The sequence below is a fragment of the Acanthopagrus latus genome, chromosome 1 (genome assembly GCF_904848185.1).
Source record: "Acanthopagrus latus isolate v.2019 chromosome 1, fAcaLat1.1, whole genome shotgun sequence".
In the NCBI taxonomy this organism is placed as follows: domain Eukaryota; kingdom Metazoa; phylum Chordata; class Actinopteri; order Spariformes; family Sparidae; genus Acanthopagrus; species Acanthopagrus latus.
The window spans coordinates 17,079,756-17,104,436 of record NC_051039.1 but is presented as its reverse complement, the minus strand read 5'-3'; the positions used below and the strand labels follow the sequence as shown (position 1 = coordinate 17,104,436).

Below are 24,681 nucleotides of genomic sequence, written 5' to 3'. Positions count from 1 at the left end.
CAACATCAATAGTTTTAAAAATAGATAACCACTGATGGAGAAACCAAAAACAACAAATGGCAAAAACACCTTAACCGAAGTGGTGACGCTAACAAAAGAGAAAAGAAGAGGGAAAACAGGAGAAAAGAGAAGAGAGCACAAGGTGTACTATCATGTGAGTGGGTGGAAAGAACTGAAACAAAGAAGCGACTAACTTAAAAGAACAAGGAAGGAAAGGGAGAGATGCTCAGAAGCAAGAAAAATATCCAGAAGGAGTGAGTGTAGGAGGGCAGAGCAAAATAATGCAGACTGAAAAACCGGAGCAAAAAGACTGCAGGGAATGAAAAAGTCACTCCAAGTAAAAGTTGACTGCTGCTTTAAGTGTCTGCTGCCTCGGGGGGGTTAATGGCAGCGCTATTCAGTTTTAAACAAAAGACTTTTCTTCAGCGCAGGAGGGAAAAACCAGCTTGGATCAATGGGAGGTTTAATGAACACATCTCCCAACGGGATGCCACGGTTGGCTTTGGCCACACAACGATTTCTGCTATAAAAATCCATTAGAAACTCCATTCAGGTCTCAGCCACTTGCAAGCTGCAGAAAACGGCTGAAATGATGATGTCAACAGAATCAATTAAGAAGTTCCCCAAAGGCACAGAGAGCTCGGAGGCTGAGGGGAAATGCCACTGGATGTGATGGTTGTCACAGAGGAAAAACTGCTTTCTCTCTCAATCCACTGAACCACATTCGGATTTCCTTTAGTTGAGTCTTGGTCCCTTCAACTAAAGATGTGGCGAGAGGTGCGAGGAAAGGTTGCATCAAGAGAGAAACTGAGAATATAATAATATGTTTTTAGCATGTCCTTCCCCCTAAAGCGTCCGACGATGGGAGCAGAGCTGCGTCACTTCTCAGTCAGCTTTAACAGCTCTGGAGTCTCTTCTGATATCTTGGAGTTTGTATTTGCACATTTACTGGATGTACTGCCCAAATAACATACCAATACAGTCACCGCTTCCGGCATTGTTAGTTTTGTTTTTTTTTTTCATCTTTCCTCCCACACAGAAAAAAAAAAGAACATGAAATTAGTCTCTGCAACTTTAAGAAAAACAATCTGTAGCATCCGCAAGCGCATCAAAAGTTTATTTTTTCCTTAAATGTACGGATCCTCACCGCCCCGGATGAATGTACATGAGCCATTTCTCCAACATTTTCTTTATGAAAGCTAATTACTTTACTAGCATCTGTATTTCTGTTTCTAAATCCATAATATAAATAGTAATTAGATGTTTTTCTTCTTGTTTATGGAGTCAAATGTTTGAGCTTCATTGTGCAGATTGATGTACATGTAGTCTTTGACACCAGAGGGCCATTTTCACATTCATCTGCTCAAATCAATTCTCTCTGTGCCCATTAAAAAACTGATTTTAAGAGGCGAGCCTATGAGCTCAACTTGTGACATCACAAACAGTTTGGAAGCCAATCACAGGAGTGATGTGGAAACTTGAAGCCTCCAGTGCACATGCAGTGAGACTTGACTTTACAGTGAAGGAGGAGACATCTTGTGCCAAGCAGATAACTTGAAAAACAAAAAGCATATTTATATATTATGGAATTTTTTAATGAGGGAGGAGTGGCTGCCATTTTAAGGTCTTTTAATGTGTTAGTTACGCCTAAATTCTGCAGTAACCATGTCAACAAAGAATGTGAATGTAATAATCAAGCGTTTGATTGGCCTTTAGAGTGTCTTTGACGATGATGATGATCTGAGCTTTGGGCCTCTCTATATGTAGGCTGCTCCGACTTGGTTATGGGTGGGATGTTGGGGGACTGGGCGAGTTGGTTGTTACAATAGACTTCATTATGTACACTGACTTTAATAGTATAAAACAAAAACTGCAAGTCATAAGTCATTGCTTGGTCCCAATTTCTTTGGCAAATTGGAGATATGAGAAAGATACATTTCTTAGCAGTTGGAAACGAAATGTACTGACAGTGCAGATCATTTCTCCACCTGTAAGGTTTGATCTTTCGCCGTCTTCTATCCTGTCTCACCTCCACCTTTGGTTCATATCCACCGGTTCGTATATAGGAAACACCTCCACACATGCACACACACACACCCCTTCGTTTCATCTGCTCTGTTCAGCATGCGAGGGTCCTGCTGTAACTAATCAAGCAAGTAATGATGCATGTATGGGGTGGAGTGGGGGAGGAGGAGTGATGGAGGTGGAGAGGAATATGGAGAGACTGAGAGAACCATCCTCAACCCCATCTACAGTAAAAAAAAAAAAAAGATCAATCAGCCGCCTGCAGAGTATGTCTCTCTATATGTGCTGCTGTGAGGAGACGCATGAGGGGCAGTCAATGAAAGAAATGATGTGTGAAAGAGCGGCAGTGGAAGGATACAGTGGAGGCGATTGTGTTCAAGATGGCACAGAAATGTACTGTGGGTGGATTATGAGCCAACACCTAGCCTCCACCTGAGTGTGGCACACATTAGTGTCCATTTCTCAAATGGACTATTTACCAAATGGGCCTTGGCAGAGTTCATTCAGATGAGAAGCCCTCTCAGGCTTCAAACATCTTTCGCTCAGACGAAACTGAACATTGTTGATGTCTCTCTGTTTGCTTTCAAAACAAGTTTCACTTCCACCTACACTCGATCCCATTTGTCTCTGCTGCCCCTATTTGTCATCCATCTCTACTTCTCCTGGAATAAAGTGACAAAGGGAGAAACAGTGCAGTGGTGAGGGAGAAATTCAGATTGGTTACATTTCATTTCCATTATCGTTGTTCCGCGTTTTGCAGAAAAGCCAAGTCATCTGCTTCAGATAAACCGGGTCGATCATATCTTAGCAACTGATTAGTTATTTTTAGTTCTGCTTTACATGTGATGCATGTTCTTCAGCACTGAAATCATCAGCTGAGACTCACAGCATCAAGTACAAAGTCAAAGAACACAGGGGTGTGTGCGTGTGTGGGTGTGTGTGTGTGTGTGAGTGTATGGTATTTAGCGGCAAGTTTGGCGTGTAATCATTTCAAAGCAAGTAGAACGGGGGACTTCAGAACTTGAATTTACAAGCAGAATAGCACTCGACGATTTTATGCATGAAGATAGATGCAAATAAATTCTGTGGGTGAGATCCATATTCATGCAAAGAATACAGAACACACCTCATCAATTTAGCACTGGAGGAAAAGTGTAAAATACAGTGTTGTATGTCGATTTTTCATGACTTGTGCTGCAAATTTATCAAGAGACGAAAAAGCAGATCCAACACTTTGGTGTCAACTAATCTTTTTGTTCTGGTTTGTCTGATAAAAGTGAACATAAAACAAAGTGCAGTTTTTGATCCTTGTCAAACAATGAAGAGGGAGGACGTGAAGGAATTTCTCTACGTCACCACAGATTTCAGGGAACTTTTCAGGAGACTGCTGCTGCACTGTGGTGTCCTGTTTGATCGCCACAAGTTTTGTGTTACAAGGACACACTTAGTCAGCTCTATCCCACATTTGAGGAGGCACAAGGTGCAGTAGCTGCTGCAGTGATAATACTGTACATAACAGAAGACGGAAAGTTTCGGCCACTATGGATTGCAGCACTGTGGTGATGCTGGCAGAAGAAAAAAACACAACTGTCTGGATGCAGGCATTGATTTGACAAATAAAATGACTCACTTTCTTTCACATACGCGTAGGCTCGGAACAATTTAGAGGGATTTTCCTGACATATAGACTCTTACAAAGGTAATCCCACTCAATCACTACTTATGACCCATTAGAAGCGAGTGTCGGTGTCTGTATCTGCACAAACCCTGCTTTCTGCCTCTATTTTCCTTTTTGCTGTGTTTGGGGCGTTTCTAGATGTCAACCTTTCGGCCGTGGGTGCGCAGACCTCATCGACAGGGTTGTGAAGTCGGAATGCTATAAAGACGTGAAGACCATTTGACTCTGCTGTCTTCCAACTCTCTCCTCTGCTCTCAGGTTGCAGCTCTGTGTGTCTGTTTAATTGGGCATTAACCTGGACTTGACCAGTACCCATTAAATGCATTTTAATGCCGCTTGTTGGCTATTAGTTCATTTGTTTGTTTGTTTAGTTCTACCATTAGTTTCTGTATTCAAACAGTAGCTACTCTTCCTAGGGTCTCCAATATTTTCATTAACTATACTTTTTTAACATTCGTTTAGTCACAGTAGGCCACCAACTCAACCTTTAGTTGCACAGCAATCACTTCCCTCCACTCGGTGAAGAACACAGATTTTCACTCGTGTAAAATGAAACAGTGGTGTCAGTCTAGAGCTCAGTATAGCGTTTAGCTTCAGGAAATCAGATTCAGTTGAGGTTTTAGGATCGGTGTCAGCAGAGAAAAGGGCATCCGTGGTGATTACTGTCTTATGTCCTCAAGGAAACAAGCTCCAAAATGCTGATAAATAAATGTAAAAGTAAAGAATTTTCCCTTCAACATACCGTCGAACTTGGTGTGTTTGTGCCATATCCCGAGGAAGGCAGAGAAGCCAAGGACCATCTACGACCATCAGCCCTGAGGAGAAAAATAAAAAGTGGAAAACAGAGAACATATGTTACATAAACTGTTATCTCTATCGCTTTCAACAGCCAGATCTATGATATCACTTTCTATTTTAGTCCCTCCAAACAACACAATTGGTGGTTACACTGAAACAAGTCCACTCCTTTTCAATCCATCCAATTATACGTTTGCTCCTTTTGTTCCTCTCTTCCCTCAGGCCTTTTGCAGCCTGACACTTCCTCTGAGTGACTGATGAGGGACGCAAGTTTGGGCGACATACTGGCACCTCGCCTCATTCATCCCGGCCTCCTGTCACGCTCCTGTCACAGAGACGCTCGGCGGGAGCAGGGTGGCACAAAGACAGGGCAGTGGCATGCAGTTCCAGTCTGCATGTTTGTGTGTGTGGTCGTGGGTCCCTTCCCCAAGGAGCTTCATTACACGCGAGCGTGTGAGTGCGCCAGTAAAAATAATCCAATCAACAATTTCCCTCGACTACTTCGCACCGCTCTTGTAGCGGTGCATGTGTGACTTCTTGTGTGAACAAAGGAGAGATGCCAACCTGCGAGAAGAAGCAAAGGAGAAGTGGGCGGGTCCGCTTGGCGAGAAGTTGCGCGGGCTGTCCAACGGACTGCTTCCTGTTTACATACATATGGATAGAACAAAGCAGAAACAAATGGTGTTAGTTATTGAATGGGATAGTGCTACTAAACTCCTTTTAGGTTTAAATCACTCTCATTTCATTTGGTGTACCTCACTTTTGACGAAACACTGCCTGCCGACATCAAGAATATGAGATCAAATTTTGTACATTTAATCATTAAAAGAGACACTGAAAATGCTGTCATAATAAAAACTAAAACTCTGACACTAGCTTCCAAGACACCTATATTAATATCCTTGATCCTGTAGCGCAGTTTTAATTTATTAGAGATTAAGTTAACACCAGCTGAAAATCGTGTTCTTGCCGACCTCTAGTGCAGTAGTTCATTTTAATTCCACTGTACCAGTATTTTCTTTAAATGGCACCCCAGGTTCAGTTGTGTTAAGACTTGGCAGAGGACCGGGATGAGTCAGTGTTAGTGAGAGCTGTGTTTACAGCGGTTGCTGCTTGCAGCTCAGTATCCTGTCTCATTGCAGTGCACCTTGAAAACATGCCGCAAAGCGTACTGCGTTGCTATGACAACTTGCAACTTTGAGCTCGTGTCATCAGCGGCAGCATATTGAACAGTTTCTCACACAGTGTGTTTTGTGAAACTTAAAAGCACCATTTTAGTTTAAAGTATTGAAAAACATCTCACAGTTAACAACAAATTGTTTTCTGAGGTTACGTCAAAAACGTCTATGGCCTCCCCAAGCCTGAAAACCTTCGCCTCGTGGTGGTCTAAAGCTCCTGTTCCGGATGCTGTAGACAACCGTCGGACAGCTCTTTCCTTTGGCTCTACATTCCCTCAACCATACAACGTGCTTGTGCATAGGAACTTTGGTCAGACTTCCAGCAATTGCATGAAGGCAAAGTAAGCCCCAAAAGTGTTCAAAATGTAGCGTACACTTATAGAGATATAAATATTTCAAGTGGGCTTTCTTTTAGGTGGTTGAAATAGGTCTTCCTGCAGGTACCATTTACAGCAGTACAAGGCTCTGCTTCCCTGCTGGTGCTCCACACTGCTTCTCCACACAGGGGGTGAGCTGACAGTCATCTGCTGACAGGTGATATACTGACTAGGGGTAAGTATCTCGCACCCGACATCAAAAGACTTGAACTATCCCTTTAATGTTCTCAGGGAGGAAATCACTGCATCAGTGGTTTAAGTTCTCACCTTGCTGCAGTGTGTGTCATGAGGCACTGACACACACCGGAGTGCAGTGGAAACTTGATAGACTTAACAATAGATTTTTAGTTTGTGTGAAGTTGATCCCTAGTTCCTCTTTCTTTCATGTATTTATCTATTCTACAAATACTCAACAAGAAGCCCTGGATTTTATGCCAAGAGGAAGTAAACACTACTTTCACAGGCAATGGTGGATATCAAGCTGGACAGTGGCTCTGCCCAGCTCGCTCCACCCGGACCTCCCAAAACAACACGCAGCAAATGTCTTTTGTTTTGTCTTGATAGAGAACCCCCCTAGTGGCAGGAATTATATGTTGTAGGTTTAAGTAAACGCAGCTAACTTGCAAAGTTTAAAAAGAATAAAATAACATAAGCACATATTGTGATCATGTGTAGCATCATGTATATAACTTTTATACACTGACCGATGTGTCCAGGCAGTGGGGAGTGCGGCCGTGGCAGGGTGGGAGATGTACTTGTCAGGATGAGGCTTTTCCGGTTACTGGTTCTGCAACTAGAACACACATGAGAACAAAGAGCACATCAATATTTGTCTTCATTATATCTGAGCCTCCATCGATACCAGACAGATCATCGTCGGCACACACAGCACAGAGTGACCCCAGGTTAATGAATATACTGTGTCTTTGTTTGGCCTTGAGTCACCATGAGTAAATGTATAGCCTACAGGACAGGGTGTGAGTTTTATCTTGGGTACAGTATGTTTTCTGTGTGTGTGTGTGTGTGTGCGTGTGCAGCCCATCATGCAAGACTTTATTGACATCCGCCCACCGACAGGGGAGAGCGACAAAGCAACAAAGATTTTTAATTTCCTCCAGGTCCGGGCTCCACGATGGCTGCTGCTATGAAATATAATGGCAGGAGTGATGAGGCGATGGAGAGACATATGGAGAGGAAGAAAAGGACCGAGGAGGGTATAGGTGTGGACCATAATGAAGAACTGGAATTACTGAACCATAAAGGCTTCAGTCGCGGCTCCTGCTGCCACCACAGGAAGCGTCTTTGAATTTCACAAAGGAGCGGACACACACACAAACACACACTGACATGGGTTTTCATCTTACATAACAGCTCATAAAGTGGGAAGTGGATTTTTCAGGTGTTATCTTCATGTGAGGTTGTGTTTGCTCGTAGGCCTTTGCGTGCCCGTCTCAGTGCTTCACTGGAGAGCCTGTCAGACCAGATTTTGCAGAGCCACATCTGACAAACAGAGCAAGTTTGCTCCACGTTGCATCAGCCGGCTCCCTGCTCTACATCTACGCAGGAAGTGCAGTTAATCATAGATGCACACACACACACACACACACAAAAACATTGGTATCTGATGTATCTCCTTCGATCTATAATCTATAACCTCGTCTCGCAGTCCTCCCACATCTTCCCTATCTCCCCCTCGTCTTCGGCATTTGTTTCGAGCGCTCTGAGACATCAAACCCCTGGCAGGATTTAATCGGTGGCAGTGAGCCTCTGCGGGCGCCAGCTGAGGGAGGGCTTGTACTCAACCTTGCAGAACAGAGGAGGATCATTTTGAAATATTTAAGGGAAATGCATTAGCTTTGGACATAGGACTGGAAGTGGCTTTACGCCGTCTTTGGCTAGAGCACTCAGAAGATGAGAACAGAGGAGAAGGGGGATGGGTGGAGGGACGGAGGGTAAAAAGAATAAGACAAAAAAGACTGGGAGTGCATACAGAATACATCCCTCCGATTTCCTTCACGTGTCGTCTTTTCTTTAACCAGTTATGCCCTCGAACCTGCCTGCAATCACCTTCCCTTTCAATTGCTCCCTTAACCTGCAGCCTCTCAAATCCACATCACTGCTGCTCTTCCTCAATCAAAGGCTGAATCACTTGAGCACAGGGTAGCCGAGCTTCACTCCAGAACACATTCTTAGCTTTTTGATTCATGATTCATCACATCTACAGCAGCCTGACTCTACTGGCAAATCGTCGAATGGCAGTGATTCATATTTTGGTGTTTCAATGTGCATATTACAGGGAAAGGGATTTCACCTCACCAGCCTCATTCCTGTGACTTTTACATGTTTAGTCACAATAAATCTCTTCACCGTCTTTCGATAACTCTTCACTCATTTCTCCTTCATTTTCTTCTCCGCGTTCTCCTTCTTCAAAATTAATTCTCTTGCTCTTAAATAACTGAAAGTGTGGAAAGTCCAGAGAATTCTCCGTCTCTGTAACTCCCTTTTCGGGATTATAAAGTGGACTAAACTATTAGAGACAGCAACAGAATGAAAACCCACACAGGCAAAGCAATCTAATCTTCCCATAAAGCCAGAAGTCTCTTGCAGCCACAATGATTTATAACATTGTTATCTTAAATGAATGCTGCAAAAGGGCATCTTGCCCAAAGCATTTGTACTGTAAAAAAAAAGAAAGAAAAAAGGTTAAATAGGAGTGCTGCTCTTTACTCTATACTCAAGCAGCCAGACGCATATTTATCACCAGTAAAGGTCACATTAGAGTCCTGCTACATCCTGTGAAAGCTATGAGATGCACATATGAAGCAGCAAGGGGGAGAGGAGGGCTGAGACATCCATCTGTGGGCCTCTAACATCCACTTATATATCTGCTGTTTTCCAGTCGATGCTGTTATTTGTCTCAGTCTGCCTTTCTGACTTTGTCTTCTGCCAGTTATTTACTCAAGTTCAAAGAGTGACTTTGGGTAAACTACAAACTTACATTATAGACATGGGGTTTCACAACACTGACAGGGGAGAGAGTCATCACAGAGCCTTGTGTCTACACCGCAAACTGGTCTATTGGAGTCGGTTTTGTTGGATGGACTGATCAACAGATGGGAGATAAATTAAATGTAAAAAACAACAAAGTCTCTAATTAAACCAGCATAAATTGATTTTTATTTTTATTTTTTTTTTGGGGCCATTTGGTGGAAGCACAAAAAACTGTCAACACCTTATCTTCTAATCAAGTTGATATGGCGAATGTGTTAGTTGAAGTTACCTAACTAAACAGCCAGCAACATTCAGATTCTCTTGGAGACATGTTTGTCCTCCCCTGGTGAATAGAAGTCCAATAATTACTCTCCTTTAAAGCAACACCACAGTCATAAAGACAAATCCCAGGTCTCTAACTATTTGTCAGACATAATGTAGGTGATAACTACAAACAAAACTCATTACCTTATACTAATGTAATGTGCTGAAGTAAACATGTATGTAACAACACTGTGATCCTGCCCTCTCACTGAAGCTACATAGTGCAGAAACAAGTGATAGCGAGGGGATGGCAACTCTTACAGCAGCTTTAAATAATTATAAGTGACTGGAAATACTCATTTGATCCACCGTTAATATACAGAATTATTGATAATTGAAGTTCAAATGTTCTGGGCCAGCATTAACCTCCAGTGCAGCTTCAAGTCACACAGATGTTTTATCAGGTTCTTGACTCTAACGGAGGAATGGAATACGTTCCTTCAGAAGAAATTCCCTCATTAGGTGTTTTGATGGTGGCAGTGGAGGGCGCTGTCTAGTACGTTGGATGTTGTGAGCTTATAACAAGAAAGAGTCATCCATGTTACAATATGGCAACATAATGCATACACAAACTGCTTCTAGCCTAATACCTGACTATGCTTTTTACAATTTCTCCATATTTCTTGGTTCACCATACTTCCCTCTTTATCTCATAAGAAAGGCAGGGCCAAATATTTAAGGAGATGTTCATATTAACCTGTCTTGTCCTGCCTTGTTTCCTGTCTCGCCCTGAGAATCCTGGCTACATAATTAGCCGTCACAGTGCTGGCAGTCGGTGAAGGTTACAGGACAGGAGCTATAGGAGGCTGTAAGGAATTATGACTAACATGCTGTAGATTCTCTCGACTGGGAAGGCAAAGACGATAAGAGAGGTGGGAATGTGTGTGTGTGTGTGTGTGTGTGTGTGTGTGTGTGCGTGTGTGTGTGTGACTTTAAATCATTCTGTCACGGTTATGGTCATGCTGCCGGGGCTCATCCTGCCTCAATCTGGTTAAGAACAGTGTGTGTGAGCTGAGACAGAAATGGTTAGTATGCTGCACGTTGCCATCTTTGCATCATAAATCTAAATCCGTCTCTGGTTTTGTGGTCAAATGCAAACAGGCTCAGTTTACAGCCAAACAATCCTGCACTATATCATCCTCCACCTCCTCTGTTTTCAGGCAGATGGTGATATTTGGATTCACTTGGTCAGTCCGCTTGTGCATAAATGAATTTTGAACAGAACGCTGAGGCTTTACTGAGAACGAGACACTGTCCTTTTAAATATTCAAACCCATTCAGATCCAATTAGGTCAATCAAGGAACAAATTCCCTCCATCCATAATGAACTGACTGAGAACAAGAGCGATGAAGAGGAGAGAGCAGAGGAATGTACAACGTTACCATGGCAACAGATTCAGAGTCAAACATCTCTGACTGTTTTCACCAGAGCACAAAGTGAGAAGCACACAACTTGTGCTGAACGAATAAAACCGAGGAAGGTGAGCGTCAGGCTGATCTCAGGCCAAAAAACATGACCTCACCCTGCAGCGAACCACGACACCGTGTGAGTCAGTGTCTGTTGATGCAGCTGAGCCAAACGGTGTTTGTGTTTTTTTTTATGTGAGCGCCAGTTTTATAATCCATCATAATCCATTGTGTAATCCATCATGCAGGCTCAATCTGTGTGTGACAGAGCAGCAGTGGTGAGGCGCGTGCAGCTGTCAGTCACACAGAGTATGATTCATTGGGGTCAATGGTGCATGTGTTGCTATTGTGTGGGCCTCTGTTGACGGACACCAGAGCTGATGAAAAAGCTGCGAGTGAGAAACTTTTATCATGTGAGAGGAGCAACGTGAGTATGTGTGATAGTGTCAGCCGAGTCTGGCTGAGTCTGTCTAAAGGTGCAAAGAAAGTCAGGGTTTTTCTTTTTTGTTAAACAGGATGCTTGATGGTCTCAGGAGGCCACGAGCATCATGACACAATGAGACACAATGAGACAAATAAATATCCCACGACTTCTTCACTACGACACAAACTGTCATATTAAATTTAACCTAAAAATGTTCAGTGTTAGCATAATGAAAATTTGGGCTCAATCATTGCCCATACCTCTCGTGTTTGAGAATCCCCACACCCCTCAGAACAGGGGTACAAGGGGCAGTGGTTGAAATCTCCCCCTATGAAATGGGGAAAATTTCAAGACCCCCGTGCTTCATCACTTGTTGGTTAAAGACAAAAGCTGTGCCTGGCAACTAATGCTTTGTACAGTTATGTTTAAGCTACTCAAAGAATTTGGCTCAGTTTATATAGAGAGATTGGCAATAAGTCTACGCTGACTTGAAGCGCGAGATGAAATGCTCTGAATTTTCAAACTTCAAAAAACAAAACCACAATCTTTACTGTTCCTTCAATCTGATGTAATCAATATCTGCACACTGAAAGATGTTGCCTGTAGATACAGAGCCAAAAATAATCATCACCAACTCTCAGGTCCCCTCAGTTTTAAGCAGCATTTTAGTGTCTTTCAGCTGATTGTTTTGGTTTTGCTACTGTACATCAACTCTGATGAATCCGCTGTACACTTCCTGCTCAGCATCAAACAGCAGACAGACACAGTTAGCATCTAGCTGGTGAACATTTAGCATTTAGCTGATAGAGCAAGATATTTCCCTCAGGAGCTGGTGGAGACCAAAAACTGAGCTAAAAGGGAGAGAATATTATAATTAAATTCATCAGGAGGCCAGGAGCACGACTTTGATTCTGAAATTAATGATGCTAGCTGTGTAAATATAGTTGTGTTTTCGAATGCAACAACTTCAGAATAAAACCTTGTTATATGGTACGTCAATGTTGACTTAACAGATCGACCAAAAAAATCAATCTGTACCACTTTATGTAAGCATCTAAGGACATGAACCTAAGGCAAAACAAATTAGTGGTTTACAAAGGTATTTTGTAGGTGACAGGTTTACCTGGTGACACAGCAGTGCTAGGAATATAATACAAACAATGTCAAAGGTAGCCAACAGAGAAGAGACGGAGCAAAAAACACAAACACAGACACACAGATGTGACAGCCAGCAACCTCTGCCTCTGCCTCCCTGCTCCCAATAATGAAACCCAGGACTTTCATTGGCTACAGTTTTCTGGTCAGCCTGCTGTGGGGGGGTCAGAGGTTAAATCTGTGGTAATGACTCGTGCAGAAGCTTTGACGAGCAATTATCCCCCTGCAGGCCTTTGGCTGGCACTGGGCCATTACTCTCTCACACACACACAGTCCCGTGAATGTGCACAAACGCAGTGTCGGCCTCTAAACACTGGCCCAGAACTGTCCAGAACTGTCTACACTCATTACTGCAATACAAGTTATACAAACAGCATCACTTGGATACAGGTCATTTAAACAACACTTCCCATGCTTCACTGGTGCTGATACGTTCTCTCAGTTGTAAGTTATGAGTTAGGATGGAACAAATGCTTAAAGTGCCTGTCCAGTAATAAAAAAAATAGGCTACGGCGGGTTAATTAGTACAATACAAGTGGGTACAATAGCATGGTACTTACCAAGGTAATTGCTGAAACCGGGAACACAACAGAATGGCTACTACAGCGATGGTGCAAGAAACACAAGTGGTCAAGGTTGTGAACAAGCCAACAGTTTAGCATAATATTATGCATGGAGATAAAACTGAAACAGCTGAAAACATACTGACAATAACCCCTCATTGCACAGGAACAAGTATGGGAAGCCAGAGTTGACACTGGAAATCGACCTGTGAACTGTCTGACGGTCTGACAGCTCATGTTTCCTGCTATTGCTCTGTGTCCCAGTGCATTTACTCGAGAAAACATGGACTCCTGCAGCACACTGATGATTTTATTGCAAATCTGTGAATTTGACAGGCAACTACAGCAGCTGATTCAACAGATCAGGGCACTTTTCACTATGTGCAACTCAATAATGCTTTGATGTCATCTGTGTTTACATTGGAGTTGGGGTACGTAGATCTGGCAAGTGTTTCCAACTTGGAGTTTCGACTCGGGCTCCATTGGACGGATAGCATCACAACACCTCCATCATGGAGTCAGTAGCAACGTTACATTCACTTTCAGCTGTGTTTGTTGTTGCTGTGAGTAACCGCCAGTAACCACCATTACTTCACTACATGATTTTGTAAAACTACAAAAATAAGATCCATGATGTGATTAACAGAAATCCTGCATTAAGGCCGAAACAGAAAAGATGCTCATGTGAAAATACCCTTGTCACATCGTTACATCACAAAAGAACAAATCAGCTAATTGCCAAAAAAATGACCTCATAGATTTTAAAAGAAAAGAGCTGGTGCTCACAGGTGGCTCACAAAACTTTCCCACCAACAGGAGGTGGAGCAGAACAGTCTGCACGCTAGTGAATCTGTGAGGCTGTACAGCAGCATGTTAACATACTTCAGGTGTAAGATTTACCACGATCGACCCAGTAGTTTAGCATTGGTTTTATATAATTGTTCAAATAATCTCATGTTGGCCTGAGGGCACTAAATGTGAAAAGAATGTCTGCCTGTGTTGTGCTTTGATCAGTAATTTAATGAAAATCCCAGAAAAAGGGAGCTAAAAACAAATCCCTGATTGAATTCAAAGACAGAGATTATTCTGAGATTTCATCGTTGTTTTTTCAGTTTCTGACTTGAAACTGAACCTTATTTATAAATAAAAATCTGCATAATCGTCATTTAAGACAAAACATATTCTAATAGTATCACACCGCAGTATTTTTATAATTATCACTCATGATTTCCCTTGAAATACAAACTTAAAAAAAGATTTTCTATTATCTGTACATATAGCTAATAGCTATAAATACTAGTTTCTCCGGCCCTCCGCAGTTATTTCCAAAATGAACTCTCTCGAGGAGACTGCCCTCTCTTCTCCATTCATCTCCACTGCAAAGCTCTGTCCACAAACAATAAGGCCTCTGACTGGCTGATATTATAGCCAGACAACTGAACACATTCATTACAATGGATGATCTCTGATAAGAAAATAACAGCGCAGACCATGAGACGTTTAAACAGAACAGCTCCACGTCAGGCGGAATCAATTAAAGGAATGAGGCGATTCCGGATGAAGCGCAGACACTGATTGCCCATCATGAGAGGACGTTTAACTGTCTGGTGCAGGATGTTATGGACGCAGGCATCGACATGTGTGTTCCTCTGTATGTGTGTGCGTGAGCTGTTGGACCATTACTGATTACCCATTTGCATGCACATGTGAGCCTGCGACAGGTGTGGGTGAGCACTTGTGCATACTTAATGCATTTTACCTAGCAGATTATTAACTCTGTGTGTGTGTGTGTGTGTGTGTTGTCAGTTAGTAGTGTCATTTTCTGCCCTAAGTGCTGACTCACAGGGCACAGAGGACACCAGACTTTCCTGATGTTACACCATCGATCCATCCGAGCTCACTTCCTGTCAGGTGACATCTTTCTCTCTGTCTCTCCCTCAGGACCTCTTAAAGGTGAGTGCATGTTTACGACTGTGGGAAATGGAACTGAAATGGACAGGCAAAAAAAAAAAAAAAAAACGCTACCCCTTTAAAAAAGCTTTCTGGATCAGCAGTCTGGTCGGTATTAGTGCGTCCTGTTACGCAACATCCGCTGGTGTCCAAAACATCCACAAGGATCTAGTTGCATCCCAAACTGGGAATTTGCCACATGAAGCCATGTGGGCAGCTTTATCAAGCGTGAGGCATTCAGATGGAGATTGAGAGGATGATTGAGTTATGCCGACAGGCAGCAGATGAAAGCAAACAGGTGATGTAAGAAAAAGAGGAGGATGGAAGAGGACAGGAGAAAAGATAAACATACAGAGCGTATGACAGAAACGTCTCGGTGTTGGGGGTTAGTCACATGGCTTTCTTGTTGCTATGCAATGTGGTTCATAGAGACATAAATAGAGGCTTTTGCTGTTGCTCCCCATGAAAAGGAGGCTAAGTAAGGAAAGAAAAAGAAATCATCACAAAGCCGACAAGTAAAGTAACAACTATAGCTTCCCAGTTCCACAAGAGAGAAAATATGTAGTAAGCAGGGAAGGCAGAGAAAGAAGGTCAGAGAAAACATGAAATACTGACTGAGTCACCTAGTCATTCCAGCATGCTCGAAAAAATAACAACAATTTTGGCATTTAAAGCTGTGACTAAGAGGCAATTCTCAGTTTACAATAGGATTTCATGCGAGTTCAATAAATAAAGAAAGGTAGTGTCTTTTTGATACTGATTATGTAACGATCTGCTGCTGGAAGTCAGCTCGCTGTGTGATTGAATTGGCAGAGAAGTCAGTTGACTGCCTAAATTACTGAGCAACAGAGTGGATGATGAACATGCTGGCTGACAGTCAGACGGATTTCTGGCTAAACTAGTGCCGAACTGTCTCACCTGGTTAGATGATTTTATAGCAGACTAATTTAAAAAAAAAGTCTGTCAGGGCCTGGAGCTGTTCAATAACCCCACATGAAGAGGAGCTCAGCCACAATTGACATCCCACTGAGTCATCTCACATCCGTGCTGCCCGGTCCCTCTCACCACTTTGGCTTGAGGTGATATTATGATTGCAGAGCCCGGAGGTGATTAGCCTAGCTTAGCATACAGACTGTAGTCAGCAGGTGGCAGCTGGGGGGCTCTATGATACAATATGTAGCATTCCACCTTAAAATGTATAAAAATTGACCGCTGACTGCATTGGGCTGCGTACTTGCTTTACCCCAACATTTTGCCCGATGATACAGTAGTGTGTAAGGAAGGATCCAAATGTTCACCTATTTTTTTTAATCTTATTTATCTATTAGCGAATGGAAAACCCTGTCTGACTTTGAGTAATCTCATATCAAAATCCAATCACTGAACTAGCGTTTTCTGAGCTTTGAAAATGAGACAGAGGTAACGATCTCCCACATTTAGATGAGGTGATGACATTGAGAGCCTAGTAAAAGCAAGAAAGTGGACCTTGATTTTTTTTCATTTCTTTTTTTGACTTTATTTGACAGGAAGAGACAGTTGGGGGAGAGGGGGGTGGGGGCGATGTGCGGCAAAGGCCACAGGTTGGAATCAAATCCAGGCCGCTGCAGCAAGAACAAAGACTTCGTACATTGGGAGCATGTTCTACCAGGTCAGGTTTGTCACAGATTTTTTTTCTTATTTTTGTGAGTACAGCCTGTACTATATTATGATCAAAGATGATCAAAAAAATCTGACTTGCATTCGAAATGAACGCGTCAAAAGATTTAGTGGTTTTCAAACACACCACAGTCGGGGCCACAGGACATAAATACGACACAACAGGAGACAATAAACATCCAGACATCTATTTTAGTCACTTCCTCCAGCCGTAGGTGTTGTCACATGTCTTCTAAAAGTGTGAAAGTGTATCCTCAGGCAGAGTGATGCAGCAGGAAGTTGTGGCAGCGCAAAGACCTCTCTGGATCTTTCTGCATGTGTCACTATCGGTCTCTCGTCTGCTGGTTTCCTGTTTGTCTGCGTTTGCCTCTCCACCTTGCGTTTGTCTGCCTGCGTGGATGTTATCATCTCGAGTCTCTGCAGCTGCTGTACATGAAGACCTGAGAGATGCTCTGAATCACCACAATCAGGATATTTCACTCTGTTCCCAACGTGACCTTATTCAAAGCCAATGATCCGGAGCCAACACTTCCTTCAGTGAGAAGCACTCATTTGCATGAGTGGAGAGCCTCGCAGCATGTCTAATAGACATTAAAAAAGGTTCAATCTGATTATGGCTGATGCATATGGATTCACAACCAAGCAAGGCCACAGCTTCTATCTCTTAGACGAAAGTCATAATAGAAATGGCAGTAGGATGCTTAACTTAATAAAATGTCTGGTGTAAAACTTCTAGACTTGAAATTATGATGCTAATGGATTTAAACGAGCCTCAAGGAACAGATAAATGGTTCAACTGTAAGTGAACAGCTTTGGCATTTCCTGACCAGAGGATTTTGTCTTTGTGGTTTTCAAGTTAATTCTTTGATTTAAAGTTCTACGAGAACTTAACACAACCTTGACACCGAGGACAGATGATGCAGTATCACACCAAATGGAAGCGACAGTCCACCAGCTTTGGCCTCAAGTACCCATGAAAACAGCATGTTGTCTTCTCACGTTGTGTTCAGCAGTATTCGATAATGATAGAAGATAAGGAAGACCAGCAACAGAAGTACATATGCACCTCTAACTACGATGGCAAAACAAACCCAACAGTCCTTTTTGTTATTCACTCATACATACCAGCCACCTAAATACACCTGATCTACGCATTGTCACGGAGAGATTAACAATTAAGTTGAAAAAGACCCTATCACACAATGTTAAAGGAGACGAGAAAAAGATCCCTGGATCTTTCCTTTTACCTGGACCCGCAGCCAAGACACATCCTCAGATCTAAGTCTCATGGAAATCTTTTGAGTTGTTTTTGCAATTACACATTTTTGCTAACTAAAATGACTTCAATTTCTGTTCAATTACTTGATTAATCAGCTCACTACACTCTGAGGCTTGAGCTAAATGCTGCACCACCGGAGTCAAATACAGCTCTGATGGAAAAAATTTACATGATGTTCTTTTTCTTGATTATAAAGGTCAACAACCTGTGCATGGCTGAGGCATGAGGCCTCTGTAAAAAATCACCCTGAAAGTACATCAAATATAAAAATATTGCTATCTATCTAAACTAGCTCTCTAAATTATCAACAGTTATCAAAAAAACAGCCACAATGTTTACTTACAATCTTTTTCAACAGTGTCTCACTCGTATTAGATGTACTGGATGATATTAAAAAGGTTTCAATGGTCAAAAATTCCTTTTGATCAAGTGTTCAAACTGTCTGCAGGAACAGAATGTGCTCAGGGCTCTTCTCAAACACAAAAACACAATTTTTGTAAACAATTATTCTGTATGTAAGGAATCAATTTTCAGAAAACAGTTAGTGTACAAATACTTCATGTTCACAATAGCAGTTAGAGGTCAACGCTGATTTCCATCATCCTATCAGATTAATAGTTAGACAATGACTGTGTAAATTAATTATAATGGTTTTCCATAACATCAATTAAAAGAGCCTAAATGCACAGCTTAACCATCAGCTCTAAGCAGATTTATATTTATCTGGAAAGAGTTCTTTCAGGAGGCTGAATTTCATTCACATGCAGAGCATGTTGCCAGGTTGTCCTCCAGCTTGCGGCTCCTGTATATGAGATGTTATGTTATCATGTCATTGCAATATCAAAGATAAACCACCAACAGTCTGTGTGTTTTGGTTAAGGCCGGCCTGAACACCAGCCAGGAACAGATGGTGCTGTCATGGTACAAACAACACGAGCAGAGCACAGAGAGGAGTTTTCAATTTCTATACTATCTTTCACTTCATTAAAAAAGAAAAGCCGAGCAATGCGACTGCTCAAATATCACACGAACCTGCAACATCTGGTGCTGAAAGGAGGAAGATAAGCATGTTCCTGTTTTTAACCTCATGTATGAAGAATGTGCGGGCAAAAAATATCTGAGAAGGCCCCTTCGCTTAGTGACCTCTAAAAGCCATAACACCGCAGAGTGTGTGCTTCAACGTAACTATGGTTCATTTGTTGATGCCAGGGCAGATAATTGTAGCACCTACAGTACTTATGAGCTTTCAGGTCCATCATCGTATAATGTATGCTGCACTGAAGCTTAAAATAGCCTGAATTACCTGTCACACACATGACGGCAACCTCGACAGATGGTACATGTGTGAAAAATGAAACTGCTATAGCGAGGTGAGAGCTGTTTTCTTTTTATCATTCTGTGTGGTGTAAGTATAATCTGTTACGCCATGAGTCAGAGAGAGAGCATACAGGCCAAATACATCAAAAACAGTTTTTATGATAGTGCTACTTCAGTACACATTTTTCTTTGCTTCACATGTGAAAAATAAATTCTACAGGAGACATATCCTGCTTATTTTCAGGTTCATATTTGTGTTTTGGGTTGCCACTATAGGTTTACATGCTTCTGTCTCTTTAAGGACTAGCTACTGTTGGCTAATTAGCTCATAGTTCAGTTACCCGCCACAGTTTATGTAGACGGAACCCTGGATCACAGGGGGAGCCACCATGGGCGATGGGGCTCAGCTCAACTGGATTTAAGTGAACATGGCTGGACAACGAACTGCGAGCCTCCAAAAAAGTCTTCACATTCTCAACTTTTTTTTTTTGTTTATTTTTTTGTATTTTGATCCGACTAAGCAGCAAACTCACTGCTTTTACATCTCCCTGCTGAAACTACAGGGGCTATTGGACTATCGCCTCTCGAGGTACAAAGTGGTGTTCGGAAGCAGGGCAGAACAGGACAGGGCTGGCTGGTCAACACACTATCTTCACCTCCGCGACACGATACAAATATCTTAACATTTCCCTCTAATACATTTGCGCGTTATTCATATGCCTTTGTTAAGGCCAGGCTGTTATTGTGGGACGAAACATCCTGTGTGTTGTTCATGAGTGGGATTTTCTGCATCATGCACACTGAACAATATGTATGAGTGGGATAATACTGTATATGCTCCGCGTGAGTGGGATAAACATGCATTCTCATGTTCTTGGCGAGAGAAACTTCCTTCTCCTGTTCGTCATCCAGCTTTAGCCCCTCACTGCTCCCGCCCGTATTCTCCGTCTCCCTTTCATGATCCCAAAAGCCAAAACAACAACAAGAGAGGAGTTTACCTTCCAGTGTGAAAAACAAGTGAGCGAGGAAGGAAGCAGACGAACAGACTGAGAGGCTGAGAGTGTATCGTCATGGGCCCGGTTAACCCCGGTGGGCTACTCTTAAAATGTGCGCTGAGACACTACCTCAGGCTCAGCCTTTCATCCTACCCCCGCTCTCTTCTTCCTGCAGCCGTGCTGCTTTCTGTCTCGTGCCTCCCGCTCTCTCTCTCTTAAATCACTTCATTTTACTGTCTTCCTTCGGCTCAATCTGTTCGGGAGTGGGCACAAAGCATTATCTGTCTCTTAATTGCCACAGCCGGCCAGCAAAACACAACATGCACAAATGAGACAATGCAAACACATACACACACACAACAGAGCAGCAAAGCGAGAGGAAGGAAGCATGATAATTAAAAAGTAAAATGAGAGAAATATCAGGGGTAACTAATGATATTTATAACTCTTAATTAGGCCTTCGAATTGTCTGGAACTTTTCTATGCTAGTGCTGATACAATACTTGAGTTTTGGCATCAACAGCAACAAATAATACTTTTTTAAATACCTTACTTTGACAAATGGAATGAAACACACTCAGTCTCTAGTTAATTAGGTACACATAGCTTGCAATGATCAGGTTCAACCCAACAGTTCTTTAATATATCTTCTTTTAAGGAAGGTTGTAATGTTCAGCTATTGTTCAAGTTGCTCTACAGAGGTGTTGACTCAATTGATTGATCATTTTTGGAGGATGTACTTTGAACTGTGTCTACAAAATGTTTCTGTCTGCTACATCTATATCAGTGAGGGTAGACTAACTACCACAAACATCTTTCTGTAATACAGCTCAGCAGCACCACAAAAATTATCATACAGTTGAATCAATGCCTGTCTCACAACAGTATAACGTTCTTTGGGATGGACCAATTATCAACCTGGTCGATTATCATACAACATATTCAGTTCTCATTTTATCTGTATCTGTGTTTTATTGTGTCCAAATCAGGGACGATAATTTTAAGCAGGTTCAGTAATTGATGCTCCACTGCTTTAACAATTAATTATTGGATGTTTTTTTTTTTTTCTCTGCTAATACTTTTTTTATATGTTTTGTGCCTATTTCTGATTGTCTGTTAATACATTTTTGATCTGTTCAATTTGTAATGGCGATTTAAAGATTCATGAATAAACACAAAACATCCCCGGTCTCAATGCCAATAAAATACATACATTTAAATACTACTTTATTACTATGCATTATTCAATCTCTGTCACTTCTCTATGTCCCGCCCAAAACACCATCTGATTGATTACACATCACACACCATAGCCTATCAACACAAAGTAAAGTAAAGTTGTAACTTGTTACAAATAAATTAAGTAGTGTCCAGTGTCCATCTGTCTCCTTAATTACTAATAATCAGTTTTAGAATTTGCCCTGAGAAAAATAAAATAAAATCAGTTGAGCCCTGTTCTTGTTCATGAACTTCTTACTAAAACTGAATAATAATCATATAATATATCAAAGTGACCACAAGGAACTTCCAGTTTTTAGTGATTGTAGTGGCCTGCTATGACAAAAGCAGTACGTCACCAGTGCCAAAGATCTCTGCTAGCTAGCCATATGTGATGTTATATGTGATATATGTGCACAGGCATTTAAAATAACTCTACAAAAATAGCAGAGACTGTCTCATAAACCAATCCTGACCTCTACACAAGCCGAGTATAATCTCATGTCACACTGCTGATAAACACCCATGAAGAAAATTCACACATGTGGAACAACAAACTGTAAACATGCTTGGCTCTTACAATCCCACAGCAAACACACACTCACACAGGCTGATGAGCAAACACAACCTTTAGAAAACATACTCATACACACACATGTCCTCCCTCATAAACACACACTCCGCGTGGTGGCCGACAGTCAGAGTGAGGGAGGCTTAATTCTTGTTCATATGTACAGAATATCCTGCTGTTCATTTCCTGCACAGTGGGAGCAACGATGAAGACTCAGACTAATCCCCTAGTGATCAGATGAGATGAAGACGGCTAAAATGAAACACCACAGGGGGGAGTAATGGGGAATGGAGGAGAGGGGATGGGGAGTAGAGGAGAGGAGAGGAGAGGAGAGGAGAGGAGAGGAGAGGAGAGGAGAGGAGAGGAGAGGAGAGGAGAGGAGAGGAGAGGAGAGGAGAGGAGAGGAGAGGAAAGGAAAGGAGAGGTCAATGAGGCTAAGCAGCCCGGTCACCAGAATAAAATGTTGACATCATACGTTTCTGCAAAGCATGGATCCGTTGAATTTGCATGTTTCATATAAACAATTCTACAGCAAATGTCATGTCATGTTCAGATTAGATGTACTGTGTATGATCTGACATTGATGTCAGGAAGAGGAGAAGATTGGGGGTTTGCCCTTCCAGCCAGGACAGATGGCTGTCAGGCGAGTGACTGCCACGTACGATGGCCGTTGTCATTTGTCAGCATGAAACCGCTGGATATTTTTGCTGAGATATTACAATGTGTTCTAGCCACAATCGTGGCGACTAACCTGGATATTTTATATGAGATGACAGGGTGACTAGTAGCTGAAAATCAGGTGGTTTTAACAAGATGCTGTGACAAATCAGGTTTTAACAAGACATCATATAAATTTCGTCTGCAAAACACAACCCGTGTTTCAAGATGGTATTTCAAGGTTTGTGAGCACAAAACCACTGGATTTTTTTGCCGAGACCTTAAGACATTTTCCAGCCTCGACTGTCTCAATAGATTGGGAATTTGCAGCTGAAGACCTGGTGATTATAACAAGGTCTTGGGACAATATACAGCTGTGTTTGTGGTGAGATAATCGCGTAATTGAAACCAAAACATCATCTTTTCCTAACCATAACCAGGGGGTTTTTGTGCCTAAACCTAACCAGACCAGAAGCAGAGCATTGTCACAATATAAAACTGTAAACTGAGCATAAAGATTAGCAAGCAACATGAATAAACAAGTGTCAACGTATCAGACAAGAAGTGTCCAGCGGGCATTGCCAACAGTTTTTCTGCCGACTGGGTTGGCAAAAGAGGGGAATGAGTTTGAGTCACAGGGAAGAATTGAGTAAAACAGCCACGAGGAGAAAGTGAGAGAGGAGGGGAAAAGATGGAGGACAAACAGATGACAGTAGGGGCGGGAAATGAAGGCGAGAGAAAAGGTGGACGGGAGAGAAAGAGGTGAGGAGGAAGGGAGAGGAAGAGCGAGTGCCAGGCAGACAGCACTGTCCACTGTTGGCTCTCTGCTACACAAGCACTCCCTGGACACTGACAATAATGCCTTCACTTCATAATGCTATCTCTGGCACACAGGCTGCCAGCCAAAGCACACACATACCTTCCAGTGTGTGTGCGTGTGTGTGCGTGTGTGTGTGTGTGTGTGTGTGTGTGTGTGTGTGCGTGTGTGTGCGTGTGTGTGACAGAGTGAGACATCAGTGGCCGTAATCTAAAGCGGACTAAATCCTTGTGCACATGTGCATCACTACAATAAAGCTCAAGTAGGATATAAATAAATTCAAATCAAGCAAGTCTATGGATGTGGCACACACACACGCAAAAACAAATTATCAATCCTCAGTGTACTTTAAATCCCTGCAGGGGTATACTTATCAGATGTAAAAACTGTATGCACAAAATCACATTATATTTACACGCACATGCACGTAAAGACATCAAATACACACACACACACACACACACACACACCATATTGCTGGAGCTAAATGGAGACGGGGAGACAACTGTGAGACGGCATGAAAGCTGGCAGGGACATCGGAAACATCATGGAAAAACACAACAACCTCCTCCCACAACTCGACACACACCAACAACAGCAGGGCACCACGCCGGTCACAAAGACTGCACGGAGACACAGATTGTTGCCGTTTACCTTTTTGTGCGTCGAAACATGTTGCTAGCAGCCGAGGCTGTGTTGGCAGATGAACATGAGAGCAGCTGAGCCTTTCACACACACACAGAAATGAACACACAAACACACACACACGCTCAGAGGCAGTCAAGAGGCAGCAATTACGCTCCTCGCCGGCATGTCAGCCTCCTCTGGCCGGTTCAGCACATGCACGCACACTCACCGACGTCTTGCCGTGACTCTGCACACGTGAGTATGCGTGTGTGCAGGAGAGAGAGGCAAAATGATCAGAAAGATTTGGAAATGTCAGCCATGTCACAGACGGAGGGGAGAGACAAGAGAAATTAAAGACAGAGGGAGAGGAAGAGAGCTGGAGAGAGGGGAACAGGCTGCCGAGCATCCCTCTCAGAAGGAGAGAGGATTGTGGGGCTGCTCTCAAGGGTATCGTGCCAAGCCAGGAAGTGTGGAGCGACAGAGCGAGGGGGGGAGGGGGGCAGCGAGAGCGAGAGCAAGAGAGAGAGAGAGAGAGAGAGAGAGAGAGAGAGAGAGAGAGAGAGAGAGGGGCAGAGAGAGGGGAAAGAGGAGAAAAAAAACGGAAAGGGGAGGGAGGTCGATGCAGGTATGTGCTGTATATGAGAGAGAGAGAGAGAGAGAGAGAAACAACATGT

The 24,681-nt window shown here is 42.6% G+C and overlaps 1 protein-coding gene across 2 annotated transcripts in view; it reads right to left on the bottom strand.

Moving 5' to 3' along the window:
* Positions 1-24,681, bottom strand: part of mast1a (microtubule associated serine/threonine kinase 1a) — a 72,377-nt gene that overhangs the window by 31,431 nt on the left and 16,265 nt on the right. Inside the window, exons 1-4 of one of the 2 annotated variants that reach the window (XM_037092357.1) lie at positions 24,035-24,409; positions 6,761-6,849; positions 5,066-5,141; positions 4,446-4,518 (exon numbers count right to left, since the gene is read on the bottom strand). In XM_037092357.1, coding sequence (XP_036948252.1) covers positions 4,446-4,518; positions 5,066-5,141; positions 6,761-6,849; positions 24,035-24,054 — 258 coding nt within the window. In that variant the 5' untranslated portion in view covers positions 24,055-24,409. Of the gene's footprint in view, positions 1-4,445; positions 4,519-5,065; positions 5,142-6,760; positions 6,850-24,034; positions 24,410-24,681 lie in introns of those variants that run through there. The other variant, XM_037092347.1, reaches the window with a different exon arrangement.